The 21,238-nt window shown below is 30.4% G+C and overlaps 1 protein-coding gene across 2 annotated transcripts in view; it reads left to right on the forward strand.

The window, feature by feature from the left end:
• LOC107451959 (testicular acid phosphatase homolog) overlaps positions 1–7,745 on the forward strand; it is a 539,537-nt gene extending 531,792 nt beyond the window's left edge. For both annotated transcript variants that reach the window (XM_071182019.1, XM_071182020.1), the window contains exons 8-10: positions 471–553; positions 3,946–4,252; positions 7,541–7,745. In XM_071182019.1, the coding sequence (XP_071038120.1) occupies positions 471–553; positions 3,946–4,252; positions 7,541–7,665 (515 nt within the window). In that variant the 3' untranslated portion in view covers positions 7,666–7,745. The remainder of the gene's footprint in view (positions 1–470; positions 554–3,945; positions 4,253–7,540) is intronic.
• The last annotated feature ends 13,493 nt before the right edge of the window (positions 7,746–21,238 follow it).

The following is a 21,238-nucleotide window of genomic DNA, read 5'->3' on the forward strand; positions in this document are numbered from 1 at the left end:
AAGACCTCCCTTATTAAAATCAAACGGAAAAAAGAAGATCTTTATATTTAATTCATCGTCATGTTTTAGGGGAATCAGAAATTACATAGCTTAAGTGCGAAACTTTAGTTAATTCATTATTAAATTTTTGCATCATTGAGTTAAAATACAACTAATCATAAAGTGAATCTTAATGAATAATGTTAAAGATATTAAACAAAATAATAAATAAACATCTCTCAACTTACCGCAGAAAATGCATGAAACTTGAAACGAGATATTCCATGAATTTTGTCGTGCATGTTTTCAATGATATATTTTAAGAAAGGACCTTTAAATAACAAAATTTCAAATTTATTCTATGAAACTATTTTAGTCTTCCTCAACTATTATATATATATATATATATATATATATATATATATATATACAATAGTTGAGGAAGACTAAAATAGTTTCATAGAATAAATTTGAAATTTTGTTATTTAAAGGTCCTTTCTTAAAATATATCATTGAAAACATGCACGACAAAATTCATGGAATATCTCGTTTCAAGTTTCATGCATTTTCTGCGGTAAGTTGAGAGATGTTTATTTATTATTTTGTTCAATATCTTTAACATTATGCGTTAAGATTCCTTTTATGATTAGTTGTATTTTAACTCAATGATGCAAAAATTAAATAATGAATTAACTAAAGTTTCGCACCTAAGCTATGTAATTTCTGATTCCCCTCTAAAACATAGCGATGAATTAAATATAAAGATCTTCTTTTTTCCGTTTGATTTTCATAAGGGAGGTCTTGGAAGGGTTGACTTAAGGGTAAACCTGACGATTAGAGAAGTGTTCGAAATGAGCCCAATACCCCCTAATCTCAACAATGAGTAACACCCATTAGACAAGTGTGACCATTAGTATAAGTCACACCATGGACATTTAATAGGAGTAATACCCAATGTTAAATATAAATTATTTAGTTTAACACCCCATGTGCAAGGTATGTACATTTAGTATTAGTGACACACCATAGATAAGTATGGACATTTACTATGAGTAACACCCATTGTTAAATACGGATATTTAGTATGAGTGATAGCATATTGACACAAGTATGATTATTTAGAATATTTAAAAAATTTATACTTGTATTCAAATAAATGTCACCCCATGGACAAGAATTGATATTTAGTATGAGTTATACACGACAGACGAGAAAAAAAATACGAATCCATAATAAGGTCAAAAACCATAATAGGGTCAAAATTGAACATGTTTTTCGATCACAGTATAGTGTAATCAACTTTAAGAAAGATTAATTTGCTTAATTCGCCTTAAATTAGATTTTATTTTATTTTGTAACCGTCGTTGAGCAGCCGTTCAAATTTCGGGTTTACGGCTTCTAATGTTCAACGGGAATAATTACGGGAAATATTTCCAGGTAAGACGGGGGTTCATCTCGAACGTCTTCCAAAATCGGTAGATAAATTGCTGATTTTATCGACAAATCTTACCCGTAAATCACCCTCCGTCTTTCAAGAATAATTGGCAGGTAACTTGTAAACAAACAAAATGGACGACTCAATCGCTTTTTTCGTTCTCAAAATGTCTGTCGGTCAAACAGTAGGAGGTTTCGGGCACATTTTGTCTCTACGCAGACTAATCAAAGTGGTCACCCACCCGCTCACTGAATAGAGCTACTTAGTTTTAATCCAGTAGTTTTACCGGATCCCGGATCATGCCGAGTTAACTCGGGTATATGTATATTGCAAATATTTATTATCTCTAGAAAACTCGGGCGCAGCAAAATTCGTTAGTACTTTTTCTTTTATCACGTTTTTTCTCGACCGGTAGAAATATAATAATAAGGTGCCGTGATTGGAAGTTTGCCAAGTTTTGTTGGGAGCTTTGCTGTTAGATTGTGTGACTGTGCATGCATTTTGTGCGATTGTATACATGATGGTTGCTGAATTTACATAGAAAAAGAGTGAAAAAAATGGCGCATCACTTCACTGACGTTCGGAAAATATCATCCTTGTTTCAAAAACTATCATACAAAGACTAATATTTAACTTTTTTCATTCTGCCGAGAAAACTCGGGATGGTAAACTGATGGTAAATTAAATGATTTTTACACTTTAAAAAAATTAAAATTTCAACTTAAAACATGTGTATTATGTTTTGTTTTAGTTCCTTGTATTTATTAATGATTTAATTGTTTTTCAAAAAACTTGGTAAGGCAAGCCGTTAAAATATAAATTCATTAAACTACTGAAATATATTTATTTGAGAATTTTAAATTTGTCTTTTACCTTCTTTAATTATAATTTATTTTGAAAGTTCCTTTATTTCAAAAAATTTCTAATACCTTAATCTAAAAATTACTTTCATTTCCTAGCCAAATTATTAGACAAACTATAAGATTTTATGTAAAATATTAATGATCAGGTGATACTACACAGCTTTATTGTTTTGTGCCACTGAAACCGGTTTGTACTTGTTTATGTTCGTGTATCAATTGGTTAAATTAGACGCTGTATAATATTTTTCTTATTATTATTTCCAATGAGCTGCACAATCAGTTTTTCCCGATGAGCAGACCTAGTGCGTTCTCCAGAGGTGGTATCCACTCTTTCAGGACCACCACAATGGGTGAGATACCGTTGGTCATGTTAATTTGGACGTCTAGTTTCTGCCACACTAGATGGCATCACCGAGACTGTATTTGGATGCTAAAGTGCACTAGGAATTTAATTTTGCCGGGAATGCCAAGAGCCAATAAGGCACTCCCGGGATCTTTTACATGCCGCATAAATCATACATGGCCGCTGAGGATTTTCTACGCTATATAATATAAATTCGACATTTGGATAAATTAGATGATATACTATATACATATAGAATATTTATTATATCAGGTATTATATTTGTAGACTATAATAATTAGACGAAGTTATTAGACTCACTGTAATACGAGGGTTGTAAATTAAATAGTGGTAACTTAACCTTGAAACTCACAAAAGGGCGCGCATGCGTAAATAGGGTATGGGTGCGGTGAGGTGGCGCTGTTGTCGATGTGTAGAGTGCAAAAAACAGTCGATTTGCTTAGAAGGGTAGTTGTTGCGTGGCGTTAAAGTGAGGAGTTTCGTTTCCATCGCTCTAACGCATGTTTTCAAAAAGTGATCAGCGGTCGTGGCTTAAAATCGAGGTTGTCCGTGGCAAAAATGCAACAGAATGCTATCGTGGATTAGTGGAAGCCTGTGGCGCAAATGCTTTACCCTATAGGACAGTAGCACGATGGGTTCAAGCATCTCTTCTTTTTTCGTCATTAAGCCTTTTGACAACATGCTTTAGAGCGATGGAAACGAAACTCCTCACTTTAACGCCACACAACAACTACCCTTCTAAGCTAATCGACTTTTTTTTGCACTCTACACATCGACAGCAGCCCCACCTCACAGCTCCCATATCTAATTTGCGCATGCCCGTCCTTCTGTGAGTTTAAAGGTTAAGTTGCCACTATTTAATTTACAACCATCGTATTTTAATATTAGTTTTGCACGAGTTTATATACAATACTTTTATATTTAAAGATATATGTAAAGGGTTTTTATTCAAGATATTTTTTACATACTTCCTATTCGTATTTATTTTCAACGTATGGCATTACGATGTTTACCAATTAATACACGAACATTAAACAAGCGTAAACTGGTTCAGGCGAGGAAAAGCAATAATTGTTGTATAGCATCACCTGATAATTAAGATTTTACATAGAAACTTACAGTGCTTCGAATAATTTGGCCAGGTACTGTACTTCGATAAAATTTTAATAATTTGCTTCTAACAGCTTTTACTTGTTTTAAAATATTTTATACTTTGAATGCTTCAAATTATTGAATATCTTAATGAAATGTGAAACCTATTTAACATATACTCTCTTCTTGTCTTTTCTTTCTTATTTCAACAGCATAACGTTAATCTAAATATAATTTCCAAAGCGTTAAGCTTAAATCTCTCAACGAAGCCACCCTATTGTGCGACGCTAATATTTGAGTTGTACAGTGGAACCACCAACTCCAACTTCGTTCGAATACTCTACTTGAATTCAACTGAACCTGAAAAAGAGATAGAAGAACCTCATGTGTTACTGTTGGGTGACTGCGAAGAATTCTGCCCTTTAGAATACTTTATGAAATACACTCGATATTTGATACCACTCAACTTCCAAGAAGAATGCAAGATTCCTGAATATCAACAAACAAATTTCCCATTTGGTAATTCACTTGTCACTTTATATTTCGATTAATTTTCATTCTATAAAAAATACAATTTTATAACCATTAGTGATCGAAATGGGCTACAGGTGGCGTAGAGCAGAACTCTCTACCTATGGCAATAATTTCACCATTAGCGTGTGGAGAGTCATAGAAGAAGGAAGTACGTTAGTTTCTGTCTTGATTTTCAAATAGAGATTAAAATTTTCAAGTTAGGAAACTGTGTGGAACTAAAACTATATTAAACAGAGTTCTAAAAAAAACGTCATGGAAATTTAAAAAAAATATTTTTAGCAATAATGTACGAGAAATATTAAGAAAAGGAAAAATATCGTAGTGCATTACTATACAACTGAAAAGAGGAGGAAAGGGTAAGGTTAAAGGCATGGAACCGCTCTTCTCCCCAGATGGCGTATTCGAGCGTTGCGATTGCCTATAAATAAGTATTGCAGATATTCCCGATCGCAACGCTCGAATACGCCATCTGGGGAGAAGAGCGGTTCCATGCCTTTAACCTTACCCTTTCCTCCTCTTTTCAGTTGTATAGTAATGCACTACGATATTTTTCCCTTCTTTAATATTTTCCGTATTTAATTGTCACAAATATTTTTTCAAATTTCCACAACGCTTTCTTTTAGAACTATATTCAATGTAGTTTACAGTCCGATATAGTTTCCTAACTTTTTAATCTATTTGAAAATCAAGAGAGAAACTGACGTACTTCCTTCTCTTATGACTCTCCTCACGCTAGTGGTAAAAGCAGATGGGTGTTGCCATAGGTAAAGAGTTATAGCCCATTTCGATTGCCAATACTCTTTGTAAACAGAATAGGTCAGCGGTTCCCCAAAAGTGTTCCAAAGAACCCTAGGGTTCTGTGGAAGGACGGCAAGGGTTCTGAGAGTTATAGGTCGTTTTAAACCAGCAATAATATTTGTATCCATTGAATAATTTGTTTAATATTTCGCTTGTTCATATGCATGTCTTTATGTAATATGCGAAGGTAAAAAATATAAAAATTTAAAAAATATTTATTTTTTTCAAAAACAATATTTTGAGTAAATTATGAAAAGAATATGCATTTATAAAAATTTCATACGCATTTCACACCGAACTTTTCAATACAAAATAAAAAAGAAACTGAATTCAAAAATAAAGAATTACTTAATCCCTGATAATTATTCCCATTGTTTATGACAGCTCTTTTTAAAGAAAATATAGTTCAGCTTATTTTTATTCATTTTCAGCATATGTATACACCATGAAAAATATCATAACACTTAAAAAATTCAGAATTCTTAAACATGTCATTCTAAACATTAAATAGTTCCAAAATAATTAGTTGTCTTTTTTTTTTTTTCTTTCTTTTTTTTTTAAGGTTAGTACATTCACTGCTGTTAGTGAACTTTTTTTTTATAAGACCGGAGCTGAGTGAACTTATTTTACAACATGTGAGGGGGGGGGAGAGAGGTAAAGAGTCGGGTAATCGTGTTGCCATAAAACGTCTATTTTATTTGATAAAAGTGTAACAACTCTTCGAATCAGTGAAATGCTGACATCTTTTATTCAATGGAATGTTCTTGCATAGGTAAAAAGAACCTTTCTTCTTACGTTAAATAGAAGAAAATTAGGCAATTTTCTTACGCTAAAAATTAAAGAGCAGTGACCACAGTGTCCTATAAAGAAGTCAAGAGGGGCAGCTAATTTAATGTTAGAAAATGACAAGATATTTAAATTTTAGCTTTCAAATTGTTTTAAAACGATAATACCATAGGCACTTTCGGAACTAAACACTTAAATTAAACGCATGCCCTAGTTAGGAAAATGTCATGTTACACATTATAATTGATTAGAAATTAAGAACAAGGGGGAAGAACAGTTTCTCTTAACATATAAAAATTTGATTTTGAAAAGAAAAAAGAATATTGCATTGAACACTGCAGACCATGAAAAAGAAATGTAATTGGTGAGTCAAAACGCGTAATTTTTATTACTCTAAACCAGAATTGTAGCGTAAGAGTCCAGGACAAAACTGAAAGAGATAACTTATGCTTTTCTCCGACTTTGTTTATATGAAGTTGGTATTCTAGGCATGAAAATTTATTTCAATAAATTCACGGAGTTCTATAATCACCACCTTTTATATATTTAGAGTTCTTCACAAAAAAGAAATTATAAATATATATACATTAGTGGTTACCAAATAATATTTAGAGGAGAAAAAAATATCAAAACATTATCTGAGCCAGTCGAATAATCAACGTAAAAGGGACATCCTGGATCAATCGTTGGGGCAAACTAGCCTTTATGAAGGGTTTTTGACAGCACTAACCCACGTTTGTGTTACACTGAGAGGAAAAACACGAAAACAGTAAGCATGACGGCAAGGGGAATCTAAGCCATGATCCATTTACTATCGAGGATAATTAACGTCAGCACCGTGGTCAGTGTAAGCTGGGAGCAAAATTCGTATCAACCAGCCAGTGTTGGGATTCAAACCTGGGGCACCTCATTAAGTGATTTTGATTGTAAATAAACACATTTTGACTTCTGAGTTATTTTATGCGCTCATACCTTAACAAGTCGCTTTAAGCCCTAGATTTCAATACGAAGAATACGTACACTCAATTACTCCTCCAAGTGCTGCTCCATGATCATATAATTACTTTTGTATATAATGTGTCTGGATTATAACATAGAAATGTCGTCAATAAAGTGTAAAGGGTTTTTATNTTAAAATAGCAAATAATGCTAGCGCTGTTGTTTTGAGTTCGATTGATTTGCAGAAAAGTAGTTCTACTACTGACATATTATCACAAAATAGAATATAGGCAATTAAAAGAGCATCTATATTAATATCTGTTGCTTGGTCAAGCTGTATTGCACACAATTTGACACGCGATTTTGAGAAAAGCTGTCATTTTACATCTTCAGCTAGATCGCCAATTTGACGAGCAACAGTATTATTTGAAAGAGGTGTGGACTGTAATTGTTTTGAAAAATTATCTCCAAATATAGTTTTTACAATCTCAATAGCTGCTGGCTCTTACTTTACTTTTGTTTTGGCAGTTAAAAATAATTTAAAGACAGAATTCAAAATACTTAATATACATTATTGTTGTATACATTTTACTGTAAGCATGGGGCGCGGTGAAAATTCTGATTAGAAACTGGGCCGCGAATACTGAAAGGTTGAGAAACGCTGATATAATCACATATTTGTGTCTGGATTATAACATAGAAATTTCGTCAATAAAGTGCTTCTAATTTAATTCACATTTCTATTTTCAGGTATAATTATGGCAGTATTTGGAGTTTTCATTTTAATTATAATAGCAGTGTTTTTTAGAAGTTTTAGAGAAATGTATCATCGACTTAGCATAATTAAACATGATATATTGCACCAAAAGGTGTAGGAAGATGTTGTGATATGTATTTGAAAAAAAAAAATTATTTCATTTATCTAGTGCCAATAAAAAATTATTTATCTTATAAATATTTGATTGTGTTAAATCTTGGCTAGAGTGAAGCGGAGAAATGATACGGCCAAATTTGAAAAGTAGTAGACAATTCCAATTATTAAAAAAAAAAAAAAGAATGGAGTTAGCCGCATTGTATTGTTTATGAAGTCAAATTTATCTTACTTTAAAGCTGTTACAACTTTTGCTTATTTTTGCCGCCAAACAGGATGCATCAAAAATTGGAAAATATGTCAGAAAAAAAAGGGAAAGAAACAATACCCGCATAATTAAAGCTTTAATTAGAATCCCGTTAAGATATTTGCTCTCATCCATAAAAGCACGGGTTTCTGGTTTTCTAGTATCCATTGGTCTTTCAAGTTCTTTTTGCAAAGTGCTCTGACTTTGAGTGTACCACCTGTTACAATTGACAGCCTCCGTAACAATAGGATGCTGGATATGTAGCGTAGTTCAGTGTTTGGCGCGAAGCGCCACTTGCCGATTCGTCGATTCTGGGTGGACATATGCTTGGGAATCATATGTTCAAAAAAGTTGAAGTAAATTCTAAAAGAGTTCTGTTCATCCTTGGAGTATGTCATCAGTGGGGATGAGATTGTCTTTATTGAGATGGAGAGGCTTCGTTAAGTAGAGATTGAAGTAGGCTTGTAACTTTTTGGTTTTTAAGGAGCTCCTGCAACTGCTTCACAAGTGACACTAAGCGATGAGCAGTAGATGCAGGCGTATCCTTGGCCGGTGGTCTTTTTCAACTGGGGTGGGCATCGCACCCAGTGAAATATGAGGTATGGTTCCCCTCGCAGTTATAGCATTTGGCGGGAGAAGTTCTATCTTTTTCACATTGGTATGAATAGTGGAAATCTGCACACTTCATACATCTTGGCTGGTTTGTGCAGGAACGTTGAGTATGGCCGAAGCCCTGGCATCGGAAACACTGTGACGGCCGCCGGCCGCCACGGGACCTCTCGGTGCTTATGGGAATCTGCTTGATACTAGAGATGGAGTAGACTTTCTGCTGATTTGCCAGTGGAGTGATGATGAGAAAAAGGGGGAAGGGCCTATAAGCTCCGCCCACACTCTTCTTAAACTGGATAACTTTATGGGAATTGATATCTAATTTCTCTATTTCTAGAGAAATATCTTCGACTTTGAAATTATTTGGAAGCCCACGGATGAGAATTTTTGCTGACTTGGGTGGCTGCTCCTTGGGTTCAGATGGTGTAGTTGTAGTGGGCTCGGGCACTGGAGGGAAACTGGAGTAGAAGTGGGCTTGCTTCTTGCAAGCCCACTTCTACTCCACTACATACTTCTACTACATGCCTGTTCCTTCACTGGTTAGAAGTTGTGTTTTGTCTTTTAAACAGAATTTTGATGTATAATGTGACTAAAAGTACAAGAAAATTCAAAAACTTATTTTATTTTCATTAATTGGGGAAAAAACCCAGTAAAGGAACACTTGTTTCTTCACTGGTTTTTCATCGTTTGGTGATCCAGTGAATAAACATCCCCTTATCTCAGTACTTGATTATGCTATGGTGCTTTAAAAAAAATAAAACGTAATTTCAATAACTATATTTTGAATTCTCTTTTTCACAGTGAGAAAAATAAGACTATTGCATGCAATTAATTCCACTTCAAACATATAAATACAAACACTCACCTTATAATTCTTTCAACGAAATAAGGTGTTGCAGAGAGAATAACAAATTCAAAATTTTTTCCAAAGAAGTATATTTGACCAGGTAATCCAAAACATTGCTAGATGGCTTCCTATTGTTTGGCAGTAAGCTATTGTTACCAATCAATCTAAAGAAAAACTTTCAAATTCTTATTTTTAATCAATATACAGGGTGTCCCAAAAGGTCGTTTACAAACTTTACATGCTGGTCTGTCATATCATGATGAACAAGATTTACATAGGAACTTGTGTCCGAAAATTAAAACTGCGACCGCTAGAGGGCGATAATTGCACGAAAACGGGAGAGTGGGAAAAACAATCNCCTACGGGCACTACATCATGACGAAGGAGTGGAGTGTCCGCTTCGCGGACAAGTACTCCGTAAGAGAAATCAGTTTAAGTCTAATTTGCAAAATTTACTTAGTAGTTATTTACCGCTTACTCAAAATTTTGTCTGAATTACGATCGCGTCAAATTGACACGTATCCGTAGAGATAGGTTTACCACAAAGAGAATTTCAATATTTCAACGCTTTTGAAGGAAATAGACTTCAATATATATTTACCTCGATCAATGAATAGAAGTCACTACAAGACATAAAATAAAAATTGAAACGGATTTTGTTATTTTCCTTACAAAACTCGAAATGCGTCAGAATGACGCTACCCGTAAAACTAGTGTTACGGTGGTGACATTTGGCATACTCTTTATCTTTTATTTGAGGCTTGCGTAACTTATTTTTTTGAAGTGGTACATAATTGAAACGGAATTTTTTTTAAAAATAAATCGAATTTTTACTTAACTTTTAACAGTACTTAAAAACATGACTGTTTCTCTCTCTGATCTTTTTCATAATTGCTTTTATCATTTATATGAAGTAGTGGACGAAATTCTTTCAATTCTATTTATTAAAATATTTATGCATAAGCTTAGTTGCCATTCGAAAAGTATTTTCAAAAGCTACTGAAATTTCGTAATTGTTGGAGGGTAAGAAAATTATGAAATTTGAGATGTCGGCGTAATGATGTAAAAGTCATTGAATTGTCTACAAATTCCTTCTAAGGGTTTCTGAGAGAAGAATCTGACAAAAGAAAAGTAAATTCGAGTCTCTTTGACATCACCTTGTATGAAGGTGCCATATGCTCTGAAATAAATAATCGAAAAGTTTTTGTGAAAAAAATCCCGTCCCCGAGCATCAAAATGTGAAGGGAAAAATAATTCTGGAAAAATGGAACATTTTCCGCTATAATATTTGAACGGATAGTTGTAGAAACGAAAATCTGGATTTCTTTTGTCTTAAATTTTTATAATTGTAGCGTCTCTGACAAATAAACAAATGAAAGGAGAAAATGTGTTTCTCCATCCTCTTTCAATAAAAAAAAATAATAATAATAAAAAAAAATCTTTTTTTAACTCTTCCTTTTTTCCTCCCGTAAAAATGACGAGGATAGGTTTCGCCCTCGATTTCTCGCTCCCGTGATATTTCCGGGCTGGAGAGTTCAGAAGTAACGTGCAATAATAATAAGACTAATTCATTTCGTTTGCCCGGAAAACATTTTATTTCTCATTTTACATACCAGATGGCAGTACCAGGATATTTTTAAGGTAATTGTAGATAGTTAGTTTATTTTAAACTAGATGTCAGCACTAATAAATTTTCAGAGATAAAAAAGTAAGCACTTTTATGACCGTTTTCTTGAAAATTAACCGATCGTGAAGGGGTTAAGCGATGAAAGAATTTACTTACAATTGATAAAAGGTAAAACTAAAATTCCATTAATAATGATTTTTTTTACAAAAATTTAAACATGCAATGTGAAATTGAATAAAAAAAAGACAAAACATATTTTTGAAATAATAATGACTTATTTCTGACCTATCACTGTAGTTTTCAAAAGTAAGATCAGTGTACAAATATTTATATTGTTAATACATCATAGTTGACAGAACTATCATGTATTTGCAAAATGAATCATATTAATGAAATACTCGAGCTACCACTTTTTCTTTTTCCCTCAAAAAAAGACCCCATTCTTTTTAACCGAAACAAGGCTCAAATGGGTTAAACAAGGCTCAAAGTTTTATTGAGATTTTATCTCCAATTAAAAACCTAACTATAATTCAATATGTGCAATTATAAAAAAAATAATCATTCAAAAAGTATTCTACTTGAAAATAAAATATTTATTGTAAACGAATAATATGTATTTTCATCAAAATATTTTGCTGTTTAAGTATCAAGTTTCCCATTCTGGAACAGTGCTCTTTTTTCAAAACCGATAACTTAAATATTTAATTCTTAAAAATTATTTCAGACAAAAAGAAAATTAGTGTGTCATATTTATATTCATCAGTTAAAAAAGAGTTCGAGTCTGAAATGCGATTTCAAATTATTAAAAACTAAAGAGGTAGCTTACATTGAAGATAATCAGCTTAAGGTAAAAATATAATAAAACTTTTTCTCTTAAGGTACTTTTTCCATCTGTGCAGAAAGATAAATTTCCTCTCCTTGGGAAAGGAATTTGTTAAACAAGTATTTGGTTCAACACTCATTCGGTATTTTTTCCAATAAGTTTGCCTTTAACCGCTTAACGATCGGTAAATTATCAAGAAAACGGTCATAAAAGTTGCCTATTTTTGTTAATCCCTGAAAATTGATTCGTGCTGACATCAAATTTAAAATAAACTAACTATCTACAATTACCTTAAAAATATCCTGGTACTGCCATCAGGTGCGTAAAATGAGAAATAAAATGTTTTCCGGGCAAAAGAAATGAATTAGTCTTATTGCACGTCACTACTGAATACTCCAGCCCGGAAATATCACGGTAGCGAGAAATAGAGGGCGAAATCTCAACCAGTCATTTTCACGGGAGCGAAAAGGAAGAGCGAATTGATAGCATCAAAAACTTTTTAGGCCACACCCCTAACTGCTAGAATCTGGAAATTTGCGTCATTCTTTCTTGAGGTAAAGAATATTTGAGGCATTTCATAATGTGCCACAACACCAAAACATCATGGTTTACAAATTCCGCAGGTTTCTACTGTCAATAAACTACGGTCAGTAGAAATATATATTGTTTTGAAAACGCAAGAATTTTAAAAACTTGCTTCTAAAACAATGTTTTCTTTTCTTCTTTTTTTTTGCGGATAAAAAGAATGAAACTTAATTTCTGTTGCTAAACTTGAATGAAAGCTTTAGGTCGAATGTTCTAATAAACCTCTGTGATTGTAGCAAACGGAACTTAATTTAACAGTTGTTAAAATAGAATGGACCGTAATATTGGGAGCTATACTAAACAACATAGACATACTAAACAACATAAAAATTGAATAACAATCATACAATGTGTTTAGTATTTAGTTTGTGAAATACAATAGGGTAAACTAACCAGCGAAGGAGCACTTAAGCTTCGCTTGCCTCTTAAAAAATCATATTAATTTCAAAATTCGTAATTTTAGTTAAATGTCAGTGTCAACATATTTGTTACTAATTGTAAATTATGTAAAAAAAAATTGTAGAGAACTTACATAATATTGTTTTAAAGTTTTGGAGGTTCAAATAACAAGTAGTAAGAAGACCCTGTGAAGAGCACATCACTTGGAAGTGAAAACTTTTTGTCGAGGGGGTGTGAGAATGGGTGCAAGGGAAAAAGGGTGGGAAAAGGAGGACCCTTCCAAGCTGACCGGCCTGTCAATCAAATATAAACCCCTCTTTGCCTCAAACGTTCTCAAATAACGTGGTTTTCTTCTTATTTTATTTTCTGGACAAACCTGTTTTGCTTAGAATTTTAGGACATAGCCGACGAAGTTTTTAACATTATGGAATCGTCCTTCCCCTAGTCGCTTGTGAAGTTAACCAATCAATACTAGGTCTTACTATTCAAAGCAATGGTTGACTTTTCCTTTCCAGACTTCTTTGAAGACTTATTTTCTACATCTTCAGATGAATATTTTACCGCTGACGAAAAATGCTTTCTTCTTTCATATAGAGATAAAGCTAATAACTTGAGAGATACTACTTTTGGTGTCATATTGCATCATATGTTTTTTAATGTTATATATAATAAAGTCGATACCATTGATATTGTCCTAAAAGTGATCAAGGAACTTAAATTGGATCTTTGGACTATGTTCCAGAATAAAGTTCCATGGGGAGGCGACTTTTCTAGTGGTAGTCTCCGAAGTAATCACGAAGCATTCATCAGAATAACAGAAGCAGGAGCCTCTAACAGAACAACAATAGAACACCACTATAATTGGGTCAACTTTAAATTGTAAGTTTTTATTTTGGTTACTTTTTTGCTTAAATTTTTTTAATCTTTTTTATGTTTTACCCTTTATTAAAATAATTAGTGTCATTATCTAAATTTAGTTTTACGATTTTAAGATTGAAAAATATTTTTTTTTACTTTGATCGGTAGTAAATTGAATATAATAATTTTAAAATAAATGTACGGCTAATGCAACTTTCAAATCTTGTTAAAGCTGTAATTAGTGAAAATTCTTTATATTTAAATTCGAAAACGCCCACTCCATAACATTAGGGTGCAGTGCTCATTAGAATGTAGTGCATTTGCTCATTAATTTTAGTTTATTATCATTGTTTTTAGAATATCTCTGATTCCACAATATATTTTGGAGCAAGCAATTCTCAATAATTGATAGCAGACACTTGCATCCTTATAACTGTTTTACCCAATTATTATTATTATTATTATTTTTCTTTTTTATCGAAGTAACATTATACTTTAGGAGACAAAATTCCATATTTTCATATTCATTTTTTGCTTTAACTTTATTTATTCCCGAGTAATTTTTTTTACACACTCTCTTTATAGATGCATAGTAGGTATAGTTTTTTTAAAACTTCTTTGTCTTTCTTTCACCCGATTATTTTAACTTAGAATAATCATTTTTGTATTCTATCAAACAAAATTCATAATTTTCAGGTTTCTTTTTTTCTTCTTTTTTTAAATATTTTATAGATGTATTGTAGAGATTTTTTTAAGCTCTTTTTTTTACCCAGTTGTTTTAATTCAAAATAATATTTTTTATTTTGTCATTCACAATTTTCAGATTTTTTTTTTTTCTTTTTTTTTTTAAATATTTAATAGATGTATTGTAGAGATTTTTTAAGCTCTTTTTTCTTTTCCCAGTTGTTTTAATTCAAAATAATATTTTTTACTTCTTCATTCATAATTTTCAGATTTCTTTTTTTTTTTTAAATATTTAATAGATGTATTGTAGAGATTTTTTAAGCTCTTTTTTCTCTTCCCAGTTGTTTTAATCCAAAATAATATTTTTTACTTCTTCATTCATAATTTTCAGATTTCTTTTTTTTAAAAATATTTAATAACGTATTGTAGAGATTTTTTTAAGCTCCTTTTTCTTTACCCATTTGTTCTTTATCAAAACAATATTTTTTATTTTATCTTTCATAATTTTCAGATTTCTTTTTTTTCCCTTTTTTTATATTTAATCGATGTATTGTAGTGATTTTTTAAGCTCTTTTTTCTTTACCCAGTTGTTTTATTTCAAAATAATATCTTTTATTTTTTCATTCATAATTTTCAGACTTCATTTTTTCTTCATCTTTTTTTACATTTAATAGACTTATTGTAGAGGTTTTTTTAAGCTCTTTTATCTTTTCTTTACCCATTTGTTTTAATTCAAAATAATATTTTTTATTTTATCATTCAAAATTTTCCGATTTTTTTTTAAATAACTTAATGAATGCATTGTACAGATTAATTGCTAAACTTCCTTCTCTTTATTTTAACCATTAGTATTAATTCAGGATTATAATTTTGCATTTTATCAAACAAAATTCATATATTTTTTTTTTCTATTTTTTGTACTTAATGCTTTGCCTTGGTTCTTTTTTATGCTATTTCTTTTACTTTGTATCTTTTGTATTATTACAATTTTATATATTTTTTCAGTCACTTATTTTCTACTTATACATAAATGTATGGTAGATTTTAATTATGAGCTTCCTTATCTTTTGTACCTAATTTTTTTCAGATCGAAATGATATTTCTTGTATTTTATCAAACAAAATTTCTAATTTTCTGAATTTCTTTGTCAATATTTGTTTCTTAATTTCTGATTCTCTTCTTATTATCTCGCATTACCTCTAAATGTCTTTCTCGTAGATGTCTTTCTCATGCAATATCATTCCTTTATCTATTTGTTTTAATTCAGAGAAATATATATATATTTTTTTAGCAAGTAAAATTCATTAGTTTCAGGCTTTTTTGCGCTAATTTTTTATTTTGTGCCCTTTTTTTTGCATCTTTTATAAGCGATTTTACGTGTTGTATATTCAGCTATAGCCAATGCAAGTGCTTCACATTTATTGTTTGGCGTCTTGGGGCCATTGTTTTTTTTTTTAATTTTTCAGGAGATTCATTTTTCTTTTACTGTCCATTTCCTTTAATTTAAAATAATAATTTTGAACTTTATCAAACGAAATCGGTAATTTTTAGATTTTTTTCCTGTTATTATATTTTTTCTACAATTATTGTAGCAGTTCTGTTTGCGCCTAAAATATTGTTTAAATTCAAGTTAATATTTTTACTTTCTGTGAAAAATTATTTAACGGCCGTTTTTTAAGAAAAATATAGTCACATTGGGTTAAAAAATCCAGGAAATAAACTGATGGATTCTGCACAAAAGTTTAACATCGTTGAAAATTTTTATCTAATCTAAAATGCTTTTCTTAAATTATGTATCGGAACAATGCACGCGATTGTAACTGATTTTTGATTTCAAGTTATTGACAAGATTTTTACGCAGTTCTTGAGTTTTATTTCACTGAATATATAGATAGTTGGGCTTTACATANGATCATGCGTGTATAATACAATTGTTCTATGGTTATTTGTTTTAAATCGTATCAATGAATGTTCATATCAAATTTCATTAAAATCGATCCAGTAGTACTAAAGATAATCAACCGAGTCTGCAAATTCTCTTAATTTCTTACACATTTGACCACCAGTGCAAACGTAAGGTAATATGCATGAAGAATGTAAGAATCTGCATGGATGTATGAATATGCTTAGAATGTAAGAATATATGCATGGATTTTCTACAACGAAAGTGAAATGTTTCTTACTTTTTCTATAGTGCTGGGCTACTTATGGCAAAAAAATTAAAGGGCAATTTATTGACTGTTTATGGGGATAGTAACATTTCCCTCTGTTTTCTAGTAAAAGATTCAAAGATTGCAAGATTCATAGCAGCATTAAATGTTTTTTTTTTCTTCTCTATTTTATGGTTTAATTTTTTATTCTTTTTCTTTTTAAAATTCCTTTTTTTGAATTTTTTATTTTATTCCATTCATTTTTTTAAACTTTTTTAAATTTATTTTTTAATTTTTCTATTTTATTTATACATTTATTTACGTATTTATTTTGTGTTTTTCAAATATTTTTTTATTTCACTTTTCGCTACTTGATTATGATAACTTCTCAGTTATTCAGTCATATTATTATGCAATCTTGAGAGAAACTATACTTGACAATCAGTCAAGATTTTCTATAATTTTTGTTGACCGGAGTTCTTGCTGAGTTGTCAGACAAACAAACCTGTCGGAAAATTGAGCTATCAAGCAAACGGCGTCGTGATGTGTACGTGTACCAAGAGATGTGTATGTGTTACAAAAAAAAATCATTACCATGCTAAATATTATATCAAAAGAGCGGTTTCTCTTTTATGTTCTTTATGTTACTGTTCATAAAATAATACCGTCTAATCTAATAAATGATCAGTTTTCTAATATAATGCGATTTTGTCAAATTTATATCAAAGTATAATGCATTTTTTAGAATGATACGTATCAATAATGGAAAATTTGAAAAATCATTTCACAGGCAGTTAAAAAGAGATCCTCAAGAAGAATTAATTTTCGTATTTGTTAGATGTTCAATATTTTTAATGCATGCATTCATTTATTTCTTGATACTATTTTTCTATTACTTCCCAACTCCCATTATTTTTTTGGCAATCATCTTCATTTCTCGCTTCAAAACATAAATTTCATGAAAAAAAAATTTCTAGTTTTCTATGATAGATAGACGTTAGCCTCCTTACTTTTTGTGCTTTCATATTCAACTTAGAAAATAATTACCTACTGACAATGAAATAAATTTCTCTGAGGAGAACTTTTCGGGTCAAGAATAAATTAGGTTGCATTTATAATTGTTTACAGGTGAGAGCGAAAACTTTACAAATAAAACTCTCAAACTACCTATATCATGATATGACAGACCAGCATGTTAAGTTTGTAAACGACCTTTTGGGACACCCTGTATATGAAATGGTCCTTCACTGGGTAGTGTTATTTCACTGGTTGGTTTACCCTATATGAAAAATAAAAAAATAAAAACAGACATTTTAATAAAAACAGAAAAAGTATTTGAATAAATACATTTTTAGCAAAATTGTTATAACTTAATTTTTATCAAAATAAGGCCAAAATATTAATTACAGTTATTAAATGTTGCAAATCCAGTTACTTCTTGCAAAAATGTTAATAAAACACAAAATCTTTCTTTCTTAAAAACAAAATAACAGTTCACAGAATAAAATTCAATAATCATATTTAGCCACAGTTGTTAATAATTAGAGTCTTAAAACATTCTCAATTAATAATAAAATAATTGAAATACTTTTCCCAATCATAATAAAATATTCAAGTTTACCTTTGTAATACCATTAAAAACGTATTATATGCTGATATTTAAGAAGTTTAAATTAAAGAGTGAAAATAAAATTAGAAAGAATTTTTAAAAAAATTGATTAAAAACATTTCAAAACTGCTCAAAATTTTTTCCTCTTTATAGACCAAATTTAATGACACTAAATACACAAATTTCATTCATTTGAGCGCCAAACACATAGAAAAACTTTTCTAATTTTATACATGTATAATTAAATTTAAATAGTTATCAGGATAAATATTTAAACTAAAACTAATTAAGAGCTTATTATATAATATATAAACAGCAAGATAATTCATCAATTTTTATAAATTTTATAATTAATGAATTATGTAACAAACACATGAACAGTAGGAAGTATGAACAGTAGGAAGTTTTCTTAATTTTTATAATTAATAATTTCTGTAACAAACATTTCAATTTAAATAACATATTATTTATCAACAGCTACAGAATATTCTTAAGTTTTTGTGATTAATAATTTAACATTTCAGTTTAAATATTTGTAAGGGTAAATGCTAAAATTAAGAATTTGTAAATAACATTGAATTTATAAGTGGCTAAAAAATTGATAGATTTTTACAATTAAGATCCATATTTTTATTACAAACATCTTGTGACCTTGAATTGATCTTCGCATTCACTTAACTTTTAGAGAAAGCAGTAAAATTCCTTTCCCTTTTTGTGTTTGCATTTCATACAGAAAATGCAACACCTCTAGAAAAGGGGGGAGGGGTCAAATTCCTTGAATAGGAAATGAGCAGGAAAGATAGAGGGTCTTCAAAGTGTGTGGTCTTCATACCAAAAGTCCTACGCGTATCCTCAGGGGTACGGGAACGGTTTAGCGGGGTACGCGAAATATCTTGCAGCAAACGAAAATTTCAAAAAATTTTATTTGAAAACAAAGCTAGCTATGAAAATTTACGATTACGTATTTTTTTATTGGCTATTTTTTGCAGAGTTAACAGTTAATAATTAGTGGTGTCAACAACCAGTTGTGATTTTTAACTTTTGTGCAATTTTTTTATAGTAAAAAATACATAAATTTTTTTATTAGTGGTACACAGCGTTACGAAAAATTTAGAAAGGGTACACAAAAGTCATAAGTTTGGGAAACACTGCTTTACAGGAAGGGTTTATAAAATGAGAAATTTTGCGGAGCCTTTTTAATTTCAAAAATATGAAAAACTAGACTTTCAATAGTTTCACAATATATACATCACAGTATACGTCAAGTTCAGTATACGTCATGTGCTATGGGGATAAAGCGTTCGCCTCCCAATAAGATGAACCGGGTTCGAGCTCCAGCGATGGCTGGTCGATACTAATGCCGCACCCAACTCGCATCAACCACAGTGCTGACGTAAAATATTCTCAGTGGTAGACGGACCATAGGTCAGTGTCCTCTTGCCGTCGGACTAAACGTGGAAGGTGTTCGTGGTTTTTCTCACCATATAACGCTAATGCTGGTTAAGTTTCAACAAAAAGTCCTCCACGAATGCGAAATTTCTCCAAATACTTGATCCTGGAGTTCTTTTGTCTTCAGGTTAGGTTTCAAAATTTCAAGGAAACGGCATTGCACAATGGAACCGTAAACTCAAAAATTTGGTCGGCTGTTTAGTGTCGGTTATAAAATAGAGTAAAAATAAGTTTACTTAGTAAACTACTGCAGAAAATAAATACTTTTAATTAAAAAAAAACATGCGTTTTTAAATTTTTTTTCTTCATATTTATCAGTAATTAATTCAACAAAAAAATTTTTATAATCCATCTATATTTAAATATTGGGAAAGAGGAATAGAAACTCTATCAAAAAAATTTTAATGCTCACTGACTGAAGAGTAAAAAAAAATGCATATAAATTTTAGTGAGTAATATAAAATCAAATTAAATATTTTTATTAAAAAAAATTTATAGGGTTCAAGCAAAAAGTGAAATTTAAGGGAAAAAAAACCATTATTGCATAAAATAAGATTCGATGTTTATTTTGTATCAAGCGTTGTTATTTTTTGAATTTTTAGAGGTTTTATGAATTTCAAATACGAAACGTTTTCTTTCTAAAAAATCCCCTAAACACCAAAAAATTTAAAACAAAATTACAAACAGTGAGCAGCTTAAAAATTCGATTTTTCCTCTACTTTAATAATTCTTCTTGTTGCATTCCTGTTGCATTAAAATTTTTGAAATTCGGAATTCCGTCATCTTTATTACCAAAAAGATGACGGAAAAGTAACTAATATTTACGAAGAAATATGCAAAAATAAATTGTAGCAACAAGTGATAATTTAAATTTATTCTAGTAATAATTGAAAAAAAAAAGCATTGATTTACGACAAAATTAGCACGTATAAAGCTCATCTATGAGTAATTATTTGAATGCATGATTTAAAATTCGCATGTTGTAATAAAAATTGGATTTTTTAAAATCATCAGGGTTTGCATTATGAAAACTGCCAAAAAACAATCAAAGAATAAAATGGATTTTCAATGATAACGAACAAAACACAGTGCATTAAAAAGTGATTATTTAAGTGAACAACCGGTCATTTTTCCAAGATGTAAAAGTCCATCAATGCAAAAAATTCGCTAAAAAAGCAGAATTTTTATTAAAATGTCCAAGATCTCTAATAAAAATATTGATCCTTTAAGAATACATGAATTTGATATGGAAAGATTCAAGCGAAAGGAGTGTTCTTTGACGAATCACATATTTCAAAGTTACAATGTATAAACTAGATGCACTTTGCTTCCCAAAGTATTTTTAAATAAAGTTATTTTTGAAGTCAGTATATTTAACTAAATTTTGTCTCATATTCACATTATTTTTTTTATGTATTAAACTTTAAAGCTGTAAGTTTGTCTTATATATATATATATTTTTTAAAAACTATATAACTTAATTTCATATAACGGTAATATAAATATAAAAAAAAAAATTGCAAAAATTGACTTTTAAAGAAAAAAGACGTACCAATATGTCACAGACTCATTAGGTTATTGTGTCACACATTTTGAGTTTCTTAGTCTAAATATTTTTTTTTTCCAATTACAGTTAATTAGTTTACAAATCTAAGTAACCATTACTTTCGTTATGATTAATCATAATCAT

This window comes from Parasteatoda tepidariorum, chromosome 6 (genome assembly GCF_043381705.1).
Source record: "Parasteatoda tepidariorum isolate YZ-2023 chromosome 6, CAS_Ptep_4.0, whole genome shotgun sequence".
Lineage (NCBI taxonomy): Eukaryota > Metazoa > Arthropoda > Arachnida > Araneae > Theridiidae > Parasteatoda > Parasteatoda tepidariorum.